The 21,326-nt window shown below is 34.6% G+C and overlaps 1 protein-coding gene across 5 annotated transcripts in view; it reads right to left on the bottom strand.

The window, feature by feature from the left end:
* LOC117120580 (myosin-10-like) overlaps positions 1–20,837 on the bottom strand; it is an 80,542-nt gene extending 59,705 nt beyond the window's left edge. For all 5 annotated transcript variants that reach the window (XM_033265606.1, XM_033265609.1, XM_033265607.1 and 2 more), the window contains exons 1-2: positions 20,162–20,837; positions 15,157–15,313 (exon numbers count right to left, since the gene is read on the bottom strand). In XM_033265606.1, the coding sequence (XP_033121497.1) occupies positions 15,157–15,313; positions 20,162–20,485 (481 nt within the window). In that variant the 5' untranslated portion in view covers positions 20,486–20,837. The remainder of the gene's footprint in view (positions 1–15,156; positions 15,314–20,161) is intronic.
* Positions 20,838–21,326: the final 489 nt, after the last annotated feature.

The raw sequence follows: 21,326 nt of genomic DNA, 5'->3' as shown, positions 1-21,326 counted from the left end.
GGCCTAGGCCTAGTGATCGTGAAGACAGTAAACATCAAACGTTTAGTTAATCCAATTAAAGACCACTCAAATTAAAGACCACCTCCAATTAAAGACCACTCAAATTAAAGACCACCTCCAATTAAAGACCACCTCCAATTAAGACCACTCAAATTAAAGACCACTCAAATTAAAGAGCACGCAAATTAAAGACCTCCTCCAATTAAAGACCACCTCCAATTAAAGACCACTCAAATTAAAGACCACCTCCAATAAAAGACCACCTCCAATTAAAGACCACTCAAATTAAAGACCACTCAAATTAAAGACCACCTCCAATTAAAGACCACCTCCAATTAAAGACCACTTCCAAATAAATACCACCTCAAATTAAAGACCACCTCCAATAAAAGACCACTCAAATTAAAGACCACTCAAATTAAAGACCACTCAAATTAAAGACCTCCTCCATACACATCTAGATGTCAATTAAAGACCACCTCCAATTAAAGACCACTCAAATTAAAGACCACCTCCAATAAAAGACCACTCAAATTAAAGACCACCTCAAATTAAAGACCACTCAAATTAAAGACCACCTCCAATTAAAGACCACTCAAATTAAAGACCACCTCCAATTAAAGACCACCTCCAATTAAGACCACTCAAATTAAAGACCACTCAAATTAAAGAGCACTCAAATTAAAGACCACCTCCAATTAAAGACCACCTCCAATTAAGACCACTCAAATTAAAGACCACTCAAATTAAAGAGCACGCAAATTAAAGACCTCCTCCAATTAAAGACCACTCAAATTAAAGACCACCTCCAATTAAAGACCACTCAAATTAAAGACCACCTCCAATTAAAGACCACTCAAATTAAAGACCACCTCCAATAAAAGACCACCTCCAATTAAAGACCATCTCCAATTAAAGACCATCTCCAATTAATTAAAGACTACTTTTCTGTGGTCCCGAACTAACAAATGTTTTTATCTTTATTATTCTAGAGACAGACGCTGCTAAAAAGCATGGAAACCCCAGATTATTTTATTAACCTTGTATGGCCTACCCTGGACAGGCTTTGCTTTCTTCATCTTGTCCTACTTCTACTAATTAATTACCTGTTCTTTATTGTCAAAACAGATACATTTTGCTTGAATTAAGTTTAAGAGCATTGTAGGATCAGCATGTATTTGTTAGGCTACCTCAACTGTGTTTAACAACTGGAATAATTCAAGAAAATACAACCAAAACAATCAATGATTTATACAGGGAAGACAGTAGGGCAAACACAAGAGGTGATCTACAGGTGAATTCACCAATGAAAACACCAGAGGACCAATTTAAAGATTCTATAATAAGGAGCCTACTGTTATGAAATGTACCCATCATTGGATACAAGGTTAATTTTCATACATGAGTGTCTCCAAAGAAGTTATCATTTGTGCATGTTTGTATTTATCTGTGGAATATCCAATTAGTATATGAAGCATATTCTTATGATCTGTAAACTAATCTACTAGAAGCTTCTTTTGTGACAATTTAGATTATAAACAAAATTCCACAGCTTCAAGTCAATTGCAACAGAGGGACAATAGACGGGTCTATGCGCCATACAAAAGCATTAGTGGTATGCCATAAGTAGTTAATTGAATTGAAACCTTTCATAGACAGGTTTTGATCTTAATAATTATTTCTTCTTCAGAACACTACCATTATTAATTATAAATCACCTTTTTAAGATTGAATTAAACACCAAAGACTCCAATTGACAAAAAAATCTTTGCATCATTTAACTGTAATAAATATATCATGTAGAAATAATTTACAGTACTAATTCTATACAAGGTTTCCAATAGTTTATAACACTGTAACAACATATTTTTTTGTGTACCTTATTCTTTGCCTTGTACTTTAGATTGTGATTCTTAGTAATTACTGAAACCTTTATAAATGCTATAAATAGCTGCCAAATAGCACTGTCTGAGAGGCCAGTTTGTGGGAGGTAATGCTGATAGCAAGACAGCTCGGAATTACTCGTCACACTAGGGGACACCTCAGGTATTTGGGTTGCATAGATCAGCTATTTGGTTGCCAACCACAAAGAGTATGACCATAGTAATTTATGAAACTTTTCACACATCTATTGATGTACAGTATGTTAAAATATGGCTGCATTTGAATATGTCCCAGAACTGTTTATAGTATTCATATCATATTAATATAATATGACCTTGAATATATATATACAGTATGAGAAACAATGAAAAACCATCATGAAATCACTGAATATTATTATTAAAAAGGTACTGGATAGTCAATGAATAGAATATTTCAAAAGGTGCTGGATAGAAAATGGCGAGCTTGGTTGCAATGAGCATAATATTAATATTAGCAGAGAACATTGTGGAGTGAAACAGCAAGTGTTCAGGACATTATACTTGTAAAATAATTCTATTTTTTTTTTTGAGAAAAAAAAAGAAGGCATGTATTTTGGCTATTAGCTATCGTCAGGTGAAGTGTTTTTTGTATCACTGATTCTACACACTTTAAATAGAGGTATGAAAATTACAAAAAAAAAAAAAATACTATGATTATGCTATTCAATTAAGCAAGATTTTAAATTCCGAGGGGAAAATAAAAGTGCAATAAAAAAAATCCACACAATTAATAATTATGGTCTAATCATTGTGGATTTGTTACTTTTTGAATGACGTGAAATGAAAATATTACTCACACATTAAAAAAAAACTGAAAATTAGTACAAAACTATAGAGATGGTTTAGTAGTATAGCAGCCACCTTTAATTCTAGTGTCGGGTTCAAATCCTGAATATGCCGCTACAATCCTTCCTCATAACAACTACTTAAAGTTAAGCATTAGTCTGAGACCCTGACAATATTTTATTCAAACCTATGAAATGCAGACATGGAAAGACACAAAATTTGTTTATCAGATATCTGATCAAACATTGTTAAACCCTGTCCAGGCTATCAAATTTTATTTGACAAAAGCAGACATGCCTAAATATGGTCATGATGACATCACATCATGACCATATACAGCAACATCATGACTATATATGGGCATACAACAGTTTTTTTGTCAAATAAAATGTGATAGTGTGTATAGGGCTTTAGGTCTGACAGACAAAAATATGTCCAGCTACATCCAGCATTCACTGTTTTTCTTTTTAGGAATATTGAATACCTGTGGTATTCTTGGCCTACAGTAAATAGCAAAAACTTAGCCTTGTAATTATGATTGCATGAGTTTACAATTGAAGTCTGATGATTCCAGAAGTAACTAGAGACAGATTAACAAATTTATATGAGTGAATACCCTATGAATCAGCGCTGACGCATCATTCATCATAACCACATACAATTCAATGTCATTTCCATATAGTTACATAAATTTGAATAAAATACTAATACTTCTTGTGTCTTCAGATTAAAAGTGATGTATGGAAACCATTTGTGTTCAGCGTGCTATGATGTTTAAGGAGGGAACGGGTTAAGCCATACCGGTATTTATCCAAACCTCTTGAGCTAAGCTCACATGACTGAACCTCTGTGTTAACTTTTAAATCTTTACCGTGCTTGATTATAGACCTAGTCCACTTAATTTTTCTATAATGTATATCGGCTCATCATCAGCCCCTGGAACCAAAACAATTTAATTACCAAGCAATACGACTTAGGGGTGGATCCAGAATTTGAAGCAGGGAAGGGGGGTGGTTTGTAAATTTGTGAAAAGAGCCCAAAAAACAAGGGGTCTAGTCCGATCTAACTACCTAGGCAGGTTAGCATGCCTTGTTTCTCTAAGCTAGGACCAAATGTTTTGTTGTTTTTAAACGTTTAATCGTTTAACCTCCTGCAATTGCCATTTAATCTGAAAAAAGGCTTCCTCCTTCCATATTCATACAATTTTTTTTCCCCAATTGGGTTTACTGCGGAAATACTTAGTATTACTAGTACATGAATGATTACAGGCAGTAGAATAATTACGGCGTTTACTGATCCAATTACTCAACCAATAACATACTGTTACACCAATTTGCTACTGAGTACAGTCTTGAATAAATTCCCACAAATGAAAGCATGTTCTTATGATGCTGGGAGTTGCTACTGGCTCTACAGGCCTGAATAAACACAAGGAAGCACTCAGTACCTGGAGAGGAGGCAAAATGTGTACTCAGGACAAGTGATCTTACCATAATATGCTTAGCATCAACAGATGTACTATGTGATAAATTATATCACAACATTATAGAGTTCGTACATTGGTGACATCACAACACCAAGTATTATTAAGCCAATCTACCTAAAGCGGCCAAACCGACATAGAGCCTACACAGCAACACTGTAATATCCATAGCTTTATGAAACAATATTAACCTTTTATCCTAAATTTAAATTGTATATTTTATTTGTGCACTGTAATCTTTGACAATAAAATACACATAAAAATAATCCAATCATAATTTAGAATGTATTATTTCCTCTAATAACTACATTTTTTGTGTGTTTTTATTAGGTTTTTAATTGGTAACTACTATTATGCTCTACATCAGTATCAAAAAAATCATAAACTGAGTGGCTAGACCCGGAGGTACTCAGTTGAAACAACTGCTCGGTAGATGGTTGCTTAGTAACGAAACGGTGTCATGTGGTACCCTGACGTAGCAACATAGAACTCTATACCTAATTGTACAATTGACATCGTTCAATTAATTATGCAGGTACTGTACTGTACTGTACTACACTACATAATGACAGGTGACTCTACCAATTTTTTCATAGAAAAAACTTGGGATAAAATTCATCAATATTTGTACTAGAAATATTTCAATTATTAGTTGTAACACATGTACTGGAGGTAGCAAGAGACGCCAAGAACGTGATACCATCATGTAACATCAAACGGGACATATGACATTACCACAGCATGTAGAACAGACACAAAATGTTACATCGCAATTATTTAATTCTAAAATCTGCATTTATAAATTATACAGTAATTATAAATATTAAGATAAATGATCAGGGTCAATAAAGTATAAAAACTTGCTAGATTGAAACCTAAAAGTAAATATATTTTTTTTTTTTTTTATTTGTAATTTTTTTTTGTTTTTTTTGTTATTTTACATAGTAGTGCAATTGTCAAAATAGCAACTTCCATTTTTAAAGTTTAAGTTATGATTTGTTATGCAGTATTTGTTTTACTTTAGCAATTATTGTTTATGTGATAAACTATTGGTCTTTCAAAGTTTACAGAACTGTACTCTACTGTCTACCCATTACCATTCTGTTACAGTTAACAGTTATGTAGATTACAATTCAAGGACATAGGAACAATGTTCTTGTCAGTAGCTCTACAGGCCGTAGCCAGCTATTTGGGCAGTTGGGACAGTCCCACATAATTTTCTAATGGGTCCATTTTTTTTAAATGGGTCCAAATATGCAGGTTTATACTCAATACTCAATATATTTATTTGTCATATATACATGTACAATACACATACAATGAAATTCGGTCTGGTTCTCTAACAAAAAAAACAAACATAAAATACGAAAATTCAAAATACTGTAGTGACTTGTTCAATGCCCTAATGGCATAAAATGAATCCACTTTTCATACTTTTGCATGAACTGGGTTCACATTATTGAACTTATGCGTAAAGTGGGTCCACCCTGATATTGTCCCACACTGTTTGGAAAATCCTGGCTACAGCATTGACTGTAAGTTTACAGTAAATTTATATAATATAAAAATAATAATTAGCAAAAGTAAAATAAAAGTACAAATAAACATTGAAAGCTGAAATCAACAATTGAAAGGGTATTATATTCTATCAGTTTGTCTAGCAAAATCAGTTAATATCAGGACTTGATTTATGTTTACAACAGTGAGGCTATCATCACCTTATTACCACAACAGATAAATTCCCATACATCACTGGCTGTCCTACTGTGGGTCTACCTTGGGCTGAGGTCATCTGTTGACCTCAAACAACCACTTGCCAGGCAGCTCTATTATACAATGGTCTTGCCACACCCACTTATCCAAAACAGACTCTTTATAGAACTTTGTACGTTGTATGATATATTATTCCTTTGTCCATTTTTTCCCTTTGTTCAGTTTTTAACAATCAGTGAGTTTAATTCAATTTAATTTTTTCTGGCTTCTAAATGCTTAATATTTTTTTATGTTTCACAAAAATACAGGTCTCCCTCCAATTAAAGACCATGTTTAGGACCAGGATTTCCATGGTCTTTAGCAGCTTTGATCTCTAATTAGAATAATAAAGATAAAAGACATTTGTTGATTTGGGACAACAGGAAAGTAGTCTTTAATTGGAGACCTATAATATCTTTTTGACAGATTTTGAATGGGTTTGAATACCATATTTATTGTTATCTTTAATTTAATAATGGTTATTAAGGGTTTATAATTTATAAAGTGCAAAATATAAAAAGTCTCTATGTGCTGTAAAAACAAGTGTAGAGTTGTTTGGAAATGTGGAAGAATAAAAAAAAATAAAGATGAAAGTTTAAAGCCAAGTCAAAACTTAAACTACAGTACGGGGATAAACCCTTTTCGCTAATGAGAGATCAATCGAAATGAAACCTACAAATCAATACAGTAGAACCTCAATTTTACGTACGGTACGGGACCGGAGGGCGTACGTAAATCGGGGGATTCGTAAAATAGAGGTTGGGTTAAATTTGTGGTAACCTTTGACCTAATACATACGTGACGCTCAATATACGTATGTATGAATGAACGATGTTACCTAGCCTAGGCTAGACCTAGCCTCTAGGCCTACGAATAAAACCATGTGTTTAGTGTTGTTATTCATCACTTTACGATGTCATAATAAAGTGTTCAAATAAAACCATGTGTCTAGTGTATTAATTCATCACTTTATATCTTTTATTTAACTAATGAAAATACGTTGCATTATGGTTTGTTTACTGTTATAGTTTATTGTTAATAGTCTTTTTACTTATGGTTGCTCTGAAAAGGGCCGTTTGTTTTGAATATTTTCGGGGTTTTTGATGACGTCATCGTCGATACAAGGCGTACGTAAAACCGAGGGTTCGTATAACTGGGGTACGTAAAAAGGAGGTTCTACTGTAATGATATTCATCTTTAGCTACCACCTCATTTCAAAGAGTTGACTCTTAAAAACTGGTCTACTTGTACCTTATTGTTACAGTTCTATCTTTTCTCTTCTTTCTTCCCTCCCACAAAAATCATGAGCAAATCAACCCACCTCCCTTCCTCTTCCCCCTCCCCCTATCAACCTCCTGAACCAAATTTTCTCAGCTCACAAGACCATGATATTCCAATTTTATCACACAACTTTCAAATTGGTTTAATATAGAATTTGTAAAGTGCATCTATATCCTTGACAACAGAATATCTTAAGCTATTAAATCCAAAGCTTACAATGACATATTACCAGTCTCCTGTTAAGGTCATCCAGGTAGGCCCTACTAAAGATAAAAACTGATGAGGTAGAAGATGAACCCACCTTCCTTCCTCTTCATAACCTCTGCCCCCTCCCCCTCCTATCAACCTCCTGAACCAAATTTTCTCAGCTCACAATACCATGATATTCCAATTTTATCACACAACTTTCAAATTGGTTTAATATAGAATTTGTAAAGTGCATCTATATCTTTGACAACAGAATATCTTAAGCTATTAAATCCAAAGCTTACAATGACATATTACCAGTCTCCTGTTATAGGTCATCCAGGTAGGCCCTAAAGATAAAAACTGATGAGGTAGGAAGATGACCGTTAACCTAATACTTCCCTGTATATGAAGTTCAGAATATCACCTAATCAATCACCTTGTTTATAGTGACACAAGAAAGTTTAAGATTTTTCCCAGCAACAAATTACAATTTATCAGTCCTTCTATCTTTTATTATCATATAAAGGGTCAAAACACCCACATAACACAACATAATGCCTCTCTCTATTGAGCTATAAAAGGAAGTAAGGTAAACTGGACACCTGTATAGAGTAAGTGTTAATGTGTGTGGGTTGTACAATATTGTATTCATTTCACTGTCCAGGGTGATTTCAATGTCCAGTATAAACTCAGAGGGGGCGAAGAACTCGAAAATTGTTAGTATATAATAGGTTTAACGATTTACGGCCACCTTTCAATACAGTACAACCCCAAATAAAGGACACCCTTGGAACCAAAACAAGGGTCCCCATAATAGGGTTGTCCCTTGAATAGGGGTTGCCTATGGTGTTAAAAGATATGCTTTTCCTTGTTTTATGGTCAAAAAATGTCCCCTTAAGAAGCTGCAAAGAAAAGGGTTCTACTGCACAGCAGTTGGTCTCCCTATATTTACTACTTTTACTTTTAATAAACATCACCCTTGAAATGTCTCCAATATCACTAGGAAATTCCTTAATTATTCCTCTAGTAGTTAAAACTGTTGCATAGGATGTGTCTAGAGGTACGGTACTGTACGCCATCTCGGTATGATAAAGAAGGTTAAGGCGGCAACAGCTACTATAGGGACACTCACCATTACCGAGATAAAAGGTACCTATTCTTTGTAACTGTCATTTGTACAGGCCTTAGAACTGTTTCACAATACTACTCAAGCATGCATTTTAACGTGTTTTTTTTTAGAGATCCTTTTTCAAGATTCATCATAAAATCCAAAATGCAAATTTTGTTTTGGCATTCTTTTTAATGAAATCAATCAATAAAATAATTTTTAATTGATTCTCATAAAAGATTAACAATGAGGTCAAGTCTGTAGATAAAAGTTCTCAGCAAAATCACAGATCCTGTGTAAAATTATATACAGGTAGAAGAAATACGGTGTACATATGAACGAGTGTCACTTCAGTGCGAGTTGAGTTAGAAAATGTGATTTGCAAGTTCGAAAATACGATTTGCAAGTAGGAAAACATGATTTGCGAGTAGGAAAACGCAAGTTGCAAGTTGGAAAACTCATAACTCACATTTTCCATCTCGCCACTCGAATTATGTAACTCGTATTTTCCAACTCGCAACTTGCATTATCTAACTCTGAAAGCCCATTTTCCAACTTGTAACTCGCAACTCGCAGAAAAGAAACCCTCTAATGAACGTTGGGTTCATAAATGTTCATTATTTCATCAATTTTCCAAAAAATATATTTTTTTTTAATTTTAAAAAACAACTGATAGGATCCATGATTTACAGTACATGAAGTTTCAATTAGCAATAAATATGATACCAATTTTGGTATATAAATATGAAGCCAGTTTTTCTTGGCCTAGCCAGACTCAACCCCTTGATCGTGCTGTATGGTGGAACAGCTTTCAAGTACTGTAGCCTACTTCCGTGCCTACAGACTATTATTACTTTCTGGAGGTTATCATAGTCTCCACATCCTGTAGGTCTGTCATTGAACTTTCTACTGTACAAATACAATAGAAGCTATTGTCTAAGTTATACACTAACCACCACATACACCCACTACTGTAGGGCAAATATTTTTTTTAAATTTTACTTAGGCCTATTTCTATATTTTATGATCATAGATTATATTTTATATTTTTAAGATTTAATTGTATAAATGTATGCACAGCATTAGCCCCAGTGAAGAAGAAACATGTTTTGATCAGGGTTTCCAAAGAGCGCCAATCAACACTTTACATTTGAGAAATCTGGGGCGGATTGCTGTATGCGTTCTTTAGACGGTCTTAACGGTTAGCTGGCTATAATCGCGACGTCACTACGGTCTATGATAATAGACCATTGCCATACCATGGTCTAACTAGTTAGCCATCTTAACTTTTAAAGCCTACTCGGAGTGAGGCTTACAATAGTCTTAAATCATCTTCATCATGGCGTTCTGCTGATTAATTCAATAGTGCAATGGCAAGACCAACGCGTAGATCGTCAAAGTCAGAGAATCGAACGACAAATATTCCGCACACGTTTCACAGCATCTGTAAAAATAGGTCTACGTTTATTTACATTCATTGCGACACACTTGCGTGTGTCGAGCCCGCAACATGTCGCCCTCAATTTTATGTTACCAGGAAGTGCTTGTTTACGTTTCAATACTCAAAGCGGTCTTAGGGAAGACTGTTTTATAGCAATGGTCTTAGAGAAATGACTTTAGTAAGACCGTGTAAGTGATAAAGCCGAGGATTTAAGACTACCAGTTAAGACCGTTCTATAGCAACCCGCCCCAGAACATATTATTTAAAAGCCAGGAATATGCACGTTTATACCGTTTAATGTCTCATAGCCTGCAGTAGGACCAACTTCAAAGTGGGTGGGGCTTAGAGGAATAATCAACCGAATGGATATTTCTGCTAATCCCGCCCCTTGGATATTGTTGCTAAGGTATCACAAAAAGCGTAAACATTTTCTCATGGGATATGTTCTTATTGGTCAAATGTTAAGTTTGATTGACATTCCAGGAAAGTCATTTTTATTATCTGATAGCAAATCAAACGATGATTAATTTAATTCTTAGCTCAATTTGTTTCAATTTTTAAAGGTTGTTTATATTCATACTCATTGCAAATACGAATCAACCACTTGTAGATTTATATAAATAAACAAGTGTCAAAACAGACAATTTACAAGTAATCACATTTTGAGATAATCCTTATCTTATTGACTTTCTTTTGTTCTGATATATTTAGGGGCTTTCTCATTACAATATTTACAGTTTAATATTTCCCTGCAAGAATTAAAATATAGTATAAAATCATAATAATAAATATCACAATAGTTCATCATCAAAACTCTGATCAACAAAATTAAACTCTACATAATTTCACAGGGTACATACAAAATTTATGTTATAATATCCTTGAAAATATCAACCAAACATAGTACTGCAGTCCACCTTTTGATGAAGTTCACTGAATATTTGGAACATATAATGGGTAAAGAATTTACAGAGTTTCTGATTCCACCACAACATTGCAAATGGTTCAGGATTCTTTCCAAATATGGTAAAGAGGAATTCCAATGAAACAGTCAATATAGCCTTTGACCTTGAGTGTGTCACCATACACCGACTGGAAGCACATAGCAACCACTGAGATACGCTGCAGAGAGGGGAAATCAGCAGTGAACTTGGAGCCAAACTACTTCCATTGCCTACAAAACTTGGTACATCAAGTGGGCGTGCATTGATCTCATTCTGAATTCCTCAAGGCCACCTGCCTTCAACAGCCTAGCTCCAGAAGAGTTGTAGAGCCTGTTGTAGACTATATAGGATTCCTAAGTAATCCAAGCTAAAACTTTGAGTAAAAAAATTCCCAGCTTTATACCACTTGGGATTAAAAAATTAAAAGCAATTCATCTTCCAAAAGAAAAACCTTCATCATCATTTCCATTTAGTGTCTGCTTTCATGTTTCTATGGTTTCTGTTTCTATGGTTTATGAGTTATAAAGCACTGTACAGATTATCAAAATTGTTTGAAAGAAACATGTGACATCACATCATGACCATATATAGGTATATCATGACTATATATGGGCATAGAAAATCTTTATTTGTCAATGATAGTTTGGACTGAGTCTTAAGTTGTCTGATCAGACTTCCATATTTTGACATCGTAATCTCTATTAAATTTTATGTGACAAATAAATGTGATATGCCCATATTGCCCATATGGCAATCACTACCTCACATATTTCAAATAAAATTTTATCCTCACTGATTTTTATCCCATCATCAAATAAAGATGTAAAATAAAATTTACGGTAATTTCCAACTTTAAATATTTATACAAATCTCATGACTTCATATATTATGCAAATATTTACTGCTCATGAGGGGAATGGTGGAATCTATTGGCTCCCGGTGATATGGAGACCATAGCTTGTTTCCCGAGGGCCGGCCCTCGGACAGGTAAGCTACGGTCTCCACATCACAGAGGGGCTATAGATTTCACCGTTCTCCGAATCTAGAGCAGTCAAATATTTGTTCGATACCTCATACATATAGTAGATTCTAATAGATTCTACGAGACCTAAAAAAAGTAATGAAGATCATACACACCGAGTAGGCCTAGACGATTAAAGGGTCAATCTCTTTCAGCATCGTAAAGGTTGCACCTCTTTTAAAGTTTGTGCGTGTCATAAATTACTGTACATAGCAATCAGAGATTGCACATCGCATGGAGGGGCAAAAAAGTAGGCCTACTATGCCATAGAGTAATAGAACTATCATCCTATGGGATAGTACTATTACCCTATGGTTAATAGTACTATCCCAGAGGATAATAGTACTACTGTATCACCCTATGGGATATTACTAGTGTAAACCTAAGGGTAATAATACTATCCCACAATAATAAGTATTGATGAGATAATTTATTAAGGTTACATTCTCCTAACTAGGAGGAAATGTTCTGCTGGAAATGTAGCTCTGTATAATTTAGCAACTTCAACTGTTTATCTTTTGAGTCAAGTGGTTGTTGTACTCATAAGTGGTAACAAATGAGAACATGGTTGCTACTGAAATCATTTACATTTGACAAATAGTGGGATATGGATCACCAATGGGAGTTTAGACAAGACTTTTTTTATACCCTGTTTAGCAAACCTGCCACCCACTAATAATGATGATTTTGAATAAAAATGAAATTTAATTTTTGGCCAATTAGCACACCCGCCCCCATGAAAAAATAGAAATTTCCAGGGGAAAAAAAATGTTAAATTAAAAAAAAAATTCATATTATGACCACCATTGAATTGAAATCTAAAAAAATAAGATGTAAACCTTCCTAATTATTTAAAGTATTTATTTTAACCATCCCATTAGCATACTGTTCACAATATTCGCCAATAAAATTTCATTTTTTTACTTTTTCCTCCGTCTGGATGTTTTTGGTAAAACTATTTGCTATTTAAAAAATAAGGAAAAAAAATAATTTTTATATTTTTTTCTGCCCTCCTCTGACGATGTCTAAAAAAAATAAGTTTGTAAAACAAGGTATAAAAAGAGTCTTAGCTTTACTCATTTCACTTGTACAGTAACTGAAGGTCATGAGCTAAATTAATTGAAAAATTAAATAGGGCAATTTATATGTGGTAAATCATTGTATTGAGTTTTAAGTACTGTATAAAACATACTTATTCATGTTGAAAATTTAGTTTCGGATGAGTATCTTACTGAACTCTATACTCTATACTGTTGAATCTGTACAGGTCATTAACACCAGACTAGACTGGAGATAAACAATACAGTAAAGATCCTAACCACAGAGGTCTTCCCAAAGCTATTGGTCCACCACAAAAGGGATGCTATTTCGATTTTGCTTTGATAAATGTTTATCTATGGAAACGTTTTATGACTCACATTCACTCAAGAATCAACAACATCCAAGCAGCCAGCCTATGATGATAATGATAGGACGTTAAAGGAAACTCTTAATAATATTCACTGACCATCTTCTTGACAAAAAAAAATTAACTTGAAATTAATTTCAGTCATTTAATGATTTGAAGATCAAATTATTTTATAATTTCAACTGAAGTGAATGAGTGTCTTCCTGGTAGAACAACCTCAGCAACGAGTATGCTCATCCCACAGGTTGTTGCTAAGCGCACTTGGGACGAATATATTCATCAAAACCGGGCTAACATTCTTATCTAGCATTTATTACTTTATTGTATTGTAGAATCAGAGATTAAACAACAGCTGATAGGTTGGGGAAAGATACACCTAGACGATAACGTACAAATAATGTGTTATGTCGTTGTGTTTAATGTTGCCGGCAGTGCACTTGATTGCATGAGTGGGGGCGTAATCTGAACATATACCAACCCATGTAAAAACCGGACGAGAAAACTCACACTTGCAATAAAAATGGGAAGGAACCTAAAAACAAAAGGGTCTCCGCAGTCAATGTGTTTAGAACCAAGAACAGTGTCCCTTTAAAAGGCGTGTTATAGCAAAATGGTCACGTACTGACATACTGTACAGTAACCTAAAACAGGCAAGATACGATTCACGTTTAGAGTAGCTAGATCATTAATGTGCAAATTATGTCATCTACAGTAGGCCTTGGATTTTGAATATTTAAAAATTATATGGATATTAGAAACTCTGAACAGAACATTTTCTAACAGCTGTCACTAACAATAGGTCCTTTGAGTAATGTACAAAACACTATATTTTGGGGAGGGGTTAAAAAATCAAGTAGGTCTACAGGTATATCCTAAATAGGGCCTATTGAACAAAAAAAAATTAACAGAGTGAAATTCCAGTGAGGATTACAGTACATTTTACTAAAAATTGTTTGCAACTATTGTAGTACTACACTTACATTACCCATGATCACAGACATACCATTAGCAATGAATTTTACTACAATATACTACTAATTTATGTATTATGTAGTGTGATATTTGTTTAATATTTACAGTACATCACCGTTATTATTATTCATGTCTTGTCATAACCATATTTATCATGGAAAACTACTGTTTCTTCAATGGTATCCTACTAGATCACTGGAAATTTTAGAGTATTATCACTAATTAGGCTAAGTCTATGTTAAGAATGGCATATATTTTTTCACTAGACCAACGGGCAATGAAGTTTTCATTTTATTTGTTCCCGAACTCGGAACATCTGTGTTGCTAGTTAACACTACCTGTATACCAGGAAAGCCCAGGGCCTGTTTAATTAAAATATTCAATATATTAAAAAGTCGGTGAATTTCTAAAACATTATAGGGTGATCCTTCAAACTACATCCATCCACAGTGTCACTTGAATAATATTTGGAGGTCCTCTTAAATTAATTGAATAATGAGTGAAGTCATTTTAGTTTCTTGAGCCTTACATGATTTGGACCCAAGACAATGAGATTAAAAAGTGTATCCTAGCCACCAAGCTATATGGCTCCAATTACTGTTTGCATTTTAGGTGACTGTCACACTGTGTAAAATGGCCAATCCCAGCATGCAGATTTCAGAATATTTACATTTTACCTGGGATGCACGGATGATTAATGAAATCATCCTGTAAAGTCTATTTACATTAAAACTTTTCACATTTTTTATTTATCAAAATGCCACACCTTAAGCATTCAGAATGTGTTAAAAAAAATTAAAAAATTAAAAATTCCTTTAAAATTGACAAAAAGAATGTTGACAATACCTTGCAACATGCTTCTATATGCAGTGTCTGTGATGGCGTAGATGTGCGGGGGAACCTCATGACGTTTCTTGCCCTTGTACAATTGAATTACTTTTTCTGTGTATATCGGTAGGTTCCTGTATGGGTTCACCACCACACAAAACAATCCAGAATATGTCTACAAAAAAAGAAAATCAAATCATTTTTTTTGTATTGTATACCAAAAACTTTAAAAATTTCAGATGGTATTACAAATATATTAACATATTTAATTTCTCTTCACTCATGTTTACTAAATTCTAGAACATGTTGTAGCTACTAGTCTAAGCGCCTCTTTACGGCGGCTGAGGTAGTCACTGACCATCCCCATACGTAATTCAGCACAATGATGCTCTGAGATATGGGTTATTCTCTTACCTCTAGACGATTTATCTATTGTTTATTAAATTATATAGTAAGGGAATTATTTTCATTATCACCCAACCCACAAAAAAGCAGTGATTACACACACAATGACCCTGATTTCATTCCAAATGGCTGGAGTACTTACATAATTTTAATCAATTTAAAAATATTTTACTAACAATTCAAAGAAAATTAACAAGAAAAAAATTGTAACTGAAAATATAACAATAATCTTTATAGCAAAATTTATTAACAATTGCTTTTATAATCATGTTTTGTGCGTTTAATAATCACTATGTCATATTAGTGATACAATTTACACCTACATATATGGTGGTGTTATAGAATCATCATCAGTAATGAACCAATTAGTGTCACCAACAATTATTCAGGTACAAAAATATGCTGCCCAGATTATCAATGATTTACATTGTCTCTTTTCAAAATCAAATTCTCCTCCTCTTAAAATTCCCTTCCCAAAAAAAAGCACAAAGAAGTAATTGTTCTCGCTTTTATTGAAGGAATTGAATCTGTTCCAGTCGAGTGAACATAGTTAAGGGTGAGTGCATGGTGTAAGAGAGAGAGAGAGAGAGAATTACTGTAATATCTTTTGGACTCCCTAAGCAAGTGCAAAATCTAGATAACAACCAGGATTTGATCCGTAGGCCATACAAGGCTATGGCTTTGAAAAGTTAACAGTGCATAACAAATAAGCCATTGGGCGGAGTATTGTTTGTTAGTATGCAACAGTTGGCGAAATCAAGCACATTCCGAGCTACCTGTGCTCTAGATTTTGTGTTGGCATAGCTGGTGTAAGGTCAGGCAAAATATGAGTTTGGTGCATGTCCATAAATCATCTTCCTTCAACATATGGCTGAGATTTTTTTCTTCATCATTCTTTTCATCAAACTGTTAATTATACTTTTGTAAATTAACTTTCCTTTATCGTATTCATATCAGTTTCAAAAACAAAATTATTTTCTTATCCATTTATTTGTAATGTCTAATTTTGTTTTAAGAATCCGGATTTCCATACAACAAAAGTAGCTGCTCTTTTGAAAACCTAAAATCTTGATTTATGCTAAAAAATTGTGTTTGTATAATGGTAACCACTAGGGCTAAAATCCATGGGGGGTTTTTTTAACCATTTTTTAAAAACCATATTTATCAAGGTGATCCATATCCTAGAAGGTCGGCTGATATTCGGGGGCCCTCTTAAATAAATGAAATAATGTGATGCTTTTATCAGCGAAATCTCTTTATGAAGCTTAGGGAGTGGTGGTTTTTTTTTATAGCAAGAAAAAGTCATGTTGATTACAGGATTTGAACCCAGGACCCTGGAATTAGAAGGGAAGCAGCTTAACCAGTAAGCTAATCAACTCTACTACTAGTAAGTTTGAAAAGTGCCCTTTGCTTTTCGAAATAAAAGTATCTTGGTTTCTCCTTAGTAAAAAGCCACCAAGTACTGTTATGTTACTGTTAGCAGGGATGTAGTTACAATGGGCGGATCCACCCAGCTTTGAAGTTTCCCACCCTGTCTAACTAAAGCTAATTTCATGGCCCTTCACCCAACCTTATTAACCCACTTTTCCATCCTTAAAATCCACTCTTATTATTTAGATTTTACTAATGTTATCACCTATAGTAAACACCCTTAAAATGCAGGGGAAGATTTATGGAAAGCAAAAAAACAAAAGAAAGAAAGAAAAAGAAAGAAATTGATTGCCCAAAGCGCCTCAGGTTATTTCCGGGCGTTTAGAACACCAAACCCTCAAAATCCCTAAGGTAGTATAATCTCAACCGGAACACTTTCAGTCCCCTTTTCAGACATTTCTGGATCAGCCCTTGAGATGTATATCACCCACACCCTTAGTTTTCTACAGCTACAACCCTTGTAAGGACTGAATTCTTTTTAGAAATATACCACCATTGCTTTTTATTGAACAGGATTAACAAAAATATTAAATTAATTGGCTAATTATCAATGTCCTTTTATAGTTTAATTACGTTTTAAAAATTCCAGATATTTCCATCAGTAAGGTTTCAACAGACTCACTCATCAGGATTTCAAGTCATCCCCGTCATCAAGATTTCAATTCACTCTGTCATCAATTGAAAGTGTGCCACAGTGAAGACAGGTGTCCCTGCCATGAACGTCATCATGTTTTGGTGTTCATAAATTCCAGGGTATATAGTATTTTAGCAAGTTATTGGTTCAGGAAGAATTAGCTTCTGAACTTTAGTGTATACCTCAAGTTGATATACTGTAAAACTTCCAATAGCCAAAAATTGCCTGAGACTGCCGACCTCAGAAAATTTAAGGTCGGCAAATTTTTGCCGATCTATTTCTTTCCGAATTTCATGGGCTATTTATTTATTTATTTTTTTTTATTTCAAGGCTATTTTTGCAAAGTAATGAGGGGACTTCTTTTTAAAATTAATGCTGTAAATTTTGGGAATTATTTATAAAACTATAAATACGGCCGATGTAACATCAATCTGTATCACAGAGTGTATTAACCGGCATTCAATCACTTAAACTACTTTATATAAACCAAACATGTTTTTAATTTTCAATCACTTAAACTACTTTATATAAACCAAGCATGTTTTTAATTTATTCTGTTTCTTTGAAGGAGATGGGCTTCTTTTCAAGGCTACCTTTGAAAACAAAGAGGAGGGCTTCACTTTGAGTTCTGCTCCTCAAGATTAAGCCCACAGGGCAGGGGCAGACCCAGGATTTCAAAGAGGGGGTTCAGAAAGTTCCCAAAAAAACCAAAAAAGAAAAGGGGGAGGGGGGGTTCCGAAAATTATGATTCCTAGATGGCCGGAAATGAGCTTTCCCGACTTCTAAGGTGTCTTTTAATGACCTTTTTTAAGTTCAAAATTCAAGGTTTTCTCTCTCTTGAAAAAGGTCAGGTAATTTTATCTCATTCTTAGGCCTGATACACAGAGAAAAAAAAAAAAGATATAGGGCCTAGGCAATATACGTAGTCTTTCCTCCATGAATCGATAGGCCTGAAGAACGCACTTTCGTACAATTATTACGACTCGTCGAACCAAAAACAGTGTTTGTTAAATTCATTTAATTGATCTCATTCTTAGGCCTGATACACATAGAAAAAAAAAAAGATATAGGGCCTAGGCAATATACGTAGTCTTTCCTCCATGAATCGATAGGCCTGAAGAACGCACTTTCGTACAATTATTACGACTCGTCGAACCAAAAACAGTGTTTGTTAAATTCATTTAATTGAAGGCTTATTGGGTTAAGCCTAATTTGCCAACCTCCTAGGTAGGCCTAGGTTAGCCTGCCTTTTGTAAGCCAGGTCCCATTAGTATTTTGTTACGTTTCTTCACAGAGTGGGATTGGTCTGAACCGCTTGAACCCTCCTGGATCCGCCATTGCATTGGGCTTCTTCTCAAGATTAAGCCCATTGGGCTTCTATTCGAAGTGTTACATTAGTATTTTATGATGGGCATCAAATTTAGAGATGATAGATCTATTAATACAATAGTCAAACTACAGTACAATTGTAGTAAAAGTCTGCGTCAAAGGTCAAATTCCAATATCATCTTTGATTATTACTTGTCTACTACACACCCTTCCTTAGTTTTCTACAGCTGCAACCCTGATTTTTAGCATCTGTACTTGTGGTAAGATGTGAACTTCATGTTAGAAGAAATAAGCAAACCAACCAATGGTATATAGTTCTAGTTTTTTTTACTCCAAAGCATTGGGGGTGGGGAAATACACGTAGTAGAATGTGTTGACTCATTCATGTCACTGCTCGCAGACAGACTACGGTAACATGCACAATGTTAATTTTGATGCTTTTATTAGTTCAGACGTCTGAATAAATATTTGCACACTGTGAATGCTGTACAGTATTTGAATAACTGGTTAGTTAGTAGCGCAGATATGGTATGTTTTTGCCATAAAAGAATTTTATTCTATTTTCTGAAAATTGCATCCTTTCAAACTATATAGTAATTAATATTAAACAATTTTAAAGCCCAAGATTATGTAGCCAGTGATGGCACCATGACTGGGGTGGGGGGGATGGGGGATTTCTCTCCAGCTCAATATAGTGCCACACAGTTACTAGAAAAAAATACATATTTTGTGAGATCAGGATCATATCCATTTTATATTTCAAAAATGTTTTACTTTTTCTGTAACAACAGTACAAACTTACAAAATAAATTACACCACTATGGGTTCGAGCTTTCAGGGGGTTTTCTCTGGACCCTCTAGAGGTGGGACCCTTAGCAATCTTGGCCCCGCCAGTCATTTGGAACATCCCCCACACAAACTCATTCAATTTAATCAGGCCATATGAACGGTCCCTGGCTGGCTGACGAGTCATATCAATGTATCTTAATTAACTCCTCTGAAGTTCAATATTTTTGGTCTTCCCCTGCCCTATCCACATTTTAATAACACTGGTGCTGCCACAACCAATATCATTCATTGTAGAATGAATGTGTAGTGATTTCTGAAAGACTTTCACCTCATCAACCCTCTGTTCCAAGACAATGGGATAGGTCTTAGGCTAGGCAAAACAAACAACTAGAATAAATATACCTAGGCATGGTAGTAACAAATATAGATACTTACATATATTAGGCCAGAATAGTACCGATCTTTTAAATTGTATAATACACAAGCTTCATTAAGGCATGTCAACTCCGCCATGTCTTCGACTTTTTCAAATTTAGGAGGATTCATCCTTTGTATATCATCCCTATTGACAACCACTCTTTTTCCTCCTTCCAATTCCACTGTAACTTCTTCACCTTTTTCACTTTTTACAGAGGCAGCAACAAAGCCTTCTTGTTCATCGGGAATCCATACTAATTTCTTTGCAGACCATTCTGCTTGTGCAGTAGGGTCTGCGACCTTGTTACGGTCTACATGCAAGTATTTTAGAGCTGAATCCATCTTGCCTGGTGTAGCCTAGAAAGACCGGCTTTTATTAGCTGCTCAGCTCGTGTGGGGTCGCTCCGTTGTGACTCTGTACTACTGTAAACACTTCCTTGCTAGGCTAGCCCAACCTATGCAATAAATCGTATTTTACGTCCAGAAATACAAAGTTTTTCATGAAACAGACGGATTTAGAGTCAATTCTGAATAAATTTAAAATAGTGATTTTCATTCAGCTTGAAAATGTTCAATATCTTCGCTCTCTCTCGGTGGGTTTATCTCCAAGCAGCACACTACCACTTTACTCGCCTCGCCTGTTGGATGCTGCTCGCTCTGCGGTTGGACCTCGCCCGCCTGTGTCTATCTGGCTGCGGTTTTTCTGGATGATGATTAGGTCGATAATCACGTGACCATAAGTATGTGACCCTGAAAATCCAAGCCGATTTCAATAGGGATTTTCAAATAAAAAAGAATGATTATTTTAAAACATCGATTGTTAACTGTTAAATTATGACTTCGCTCACTGAATAGTTTTTAACGTATACATTTGTTTCAATTGACTCATTCTTCGGTTAGGAATTCTCCATCTCCAAATGAAAGTATCAATTAATTATTACAATTAGCGGTGGTACCGGAAATACCATAACAATTACATCATTGACACTATATACGAAAAACCTCATCTCCTTCTATTTATATACAACTAAGCACTCCCCGGAAGTTTTTCTGTTTGTAAAAAAAAATATACATTCATTGACATTTTTGGAATACGTGTTGCACTTTAAAATATGGTCTGACCCATAATGGTAATAATAATTATATATATATAATACTTTGGATACTTGGATTATATATATAT

This window comes from Anneissia japonica, unplaced genomic scaffold, assembly GCF_011630105.1.
Source record: "Anneissia japonica isolate Jap-2015-1 unplaced genomic scaffold, ASM1163010v1 scaffold3474_len973312_cov172, whole genome shotgun sequence".
NCBI lineage: Eukaryota > Metazoa > Echinodermata > Crinoidea > Comatulida > Comatulidae > Anneissia > Anneissia japonica.
The sequence above is the reverse complement of the archived record's forward strand: the minus strand, read 5'-3'. Positions and strand labels throughout refer to the sequence as shown.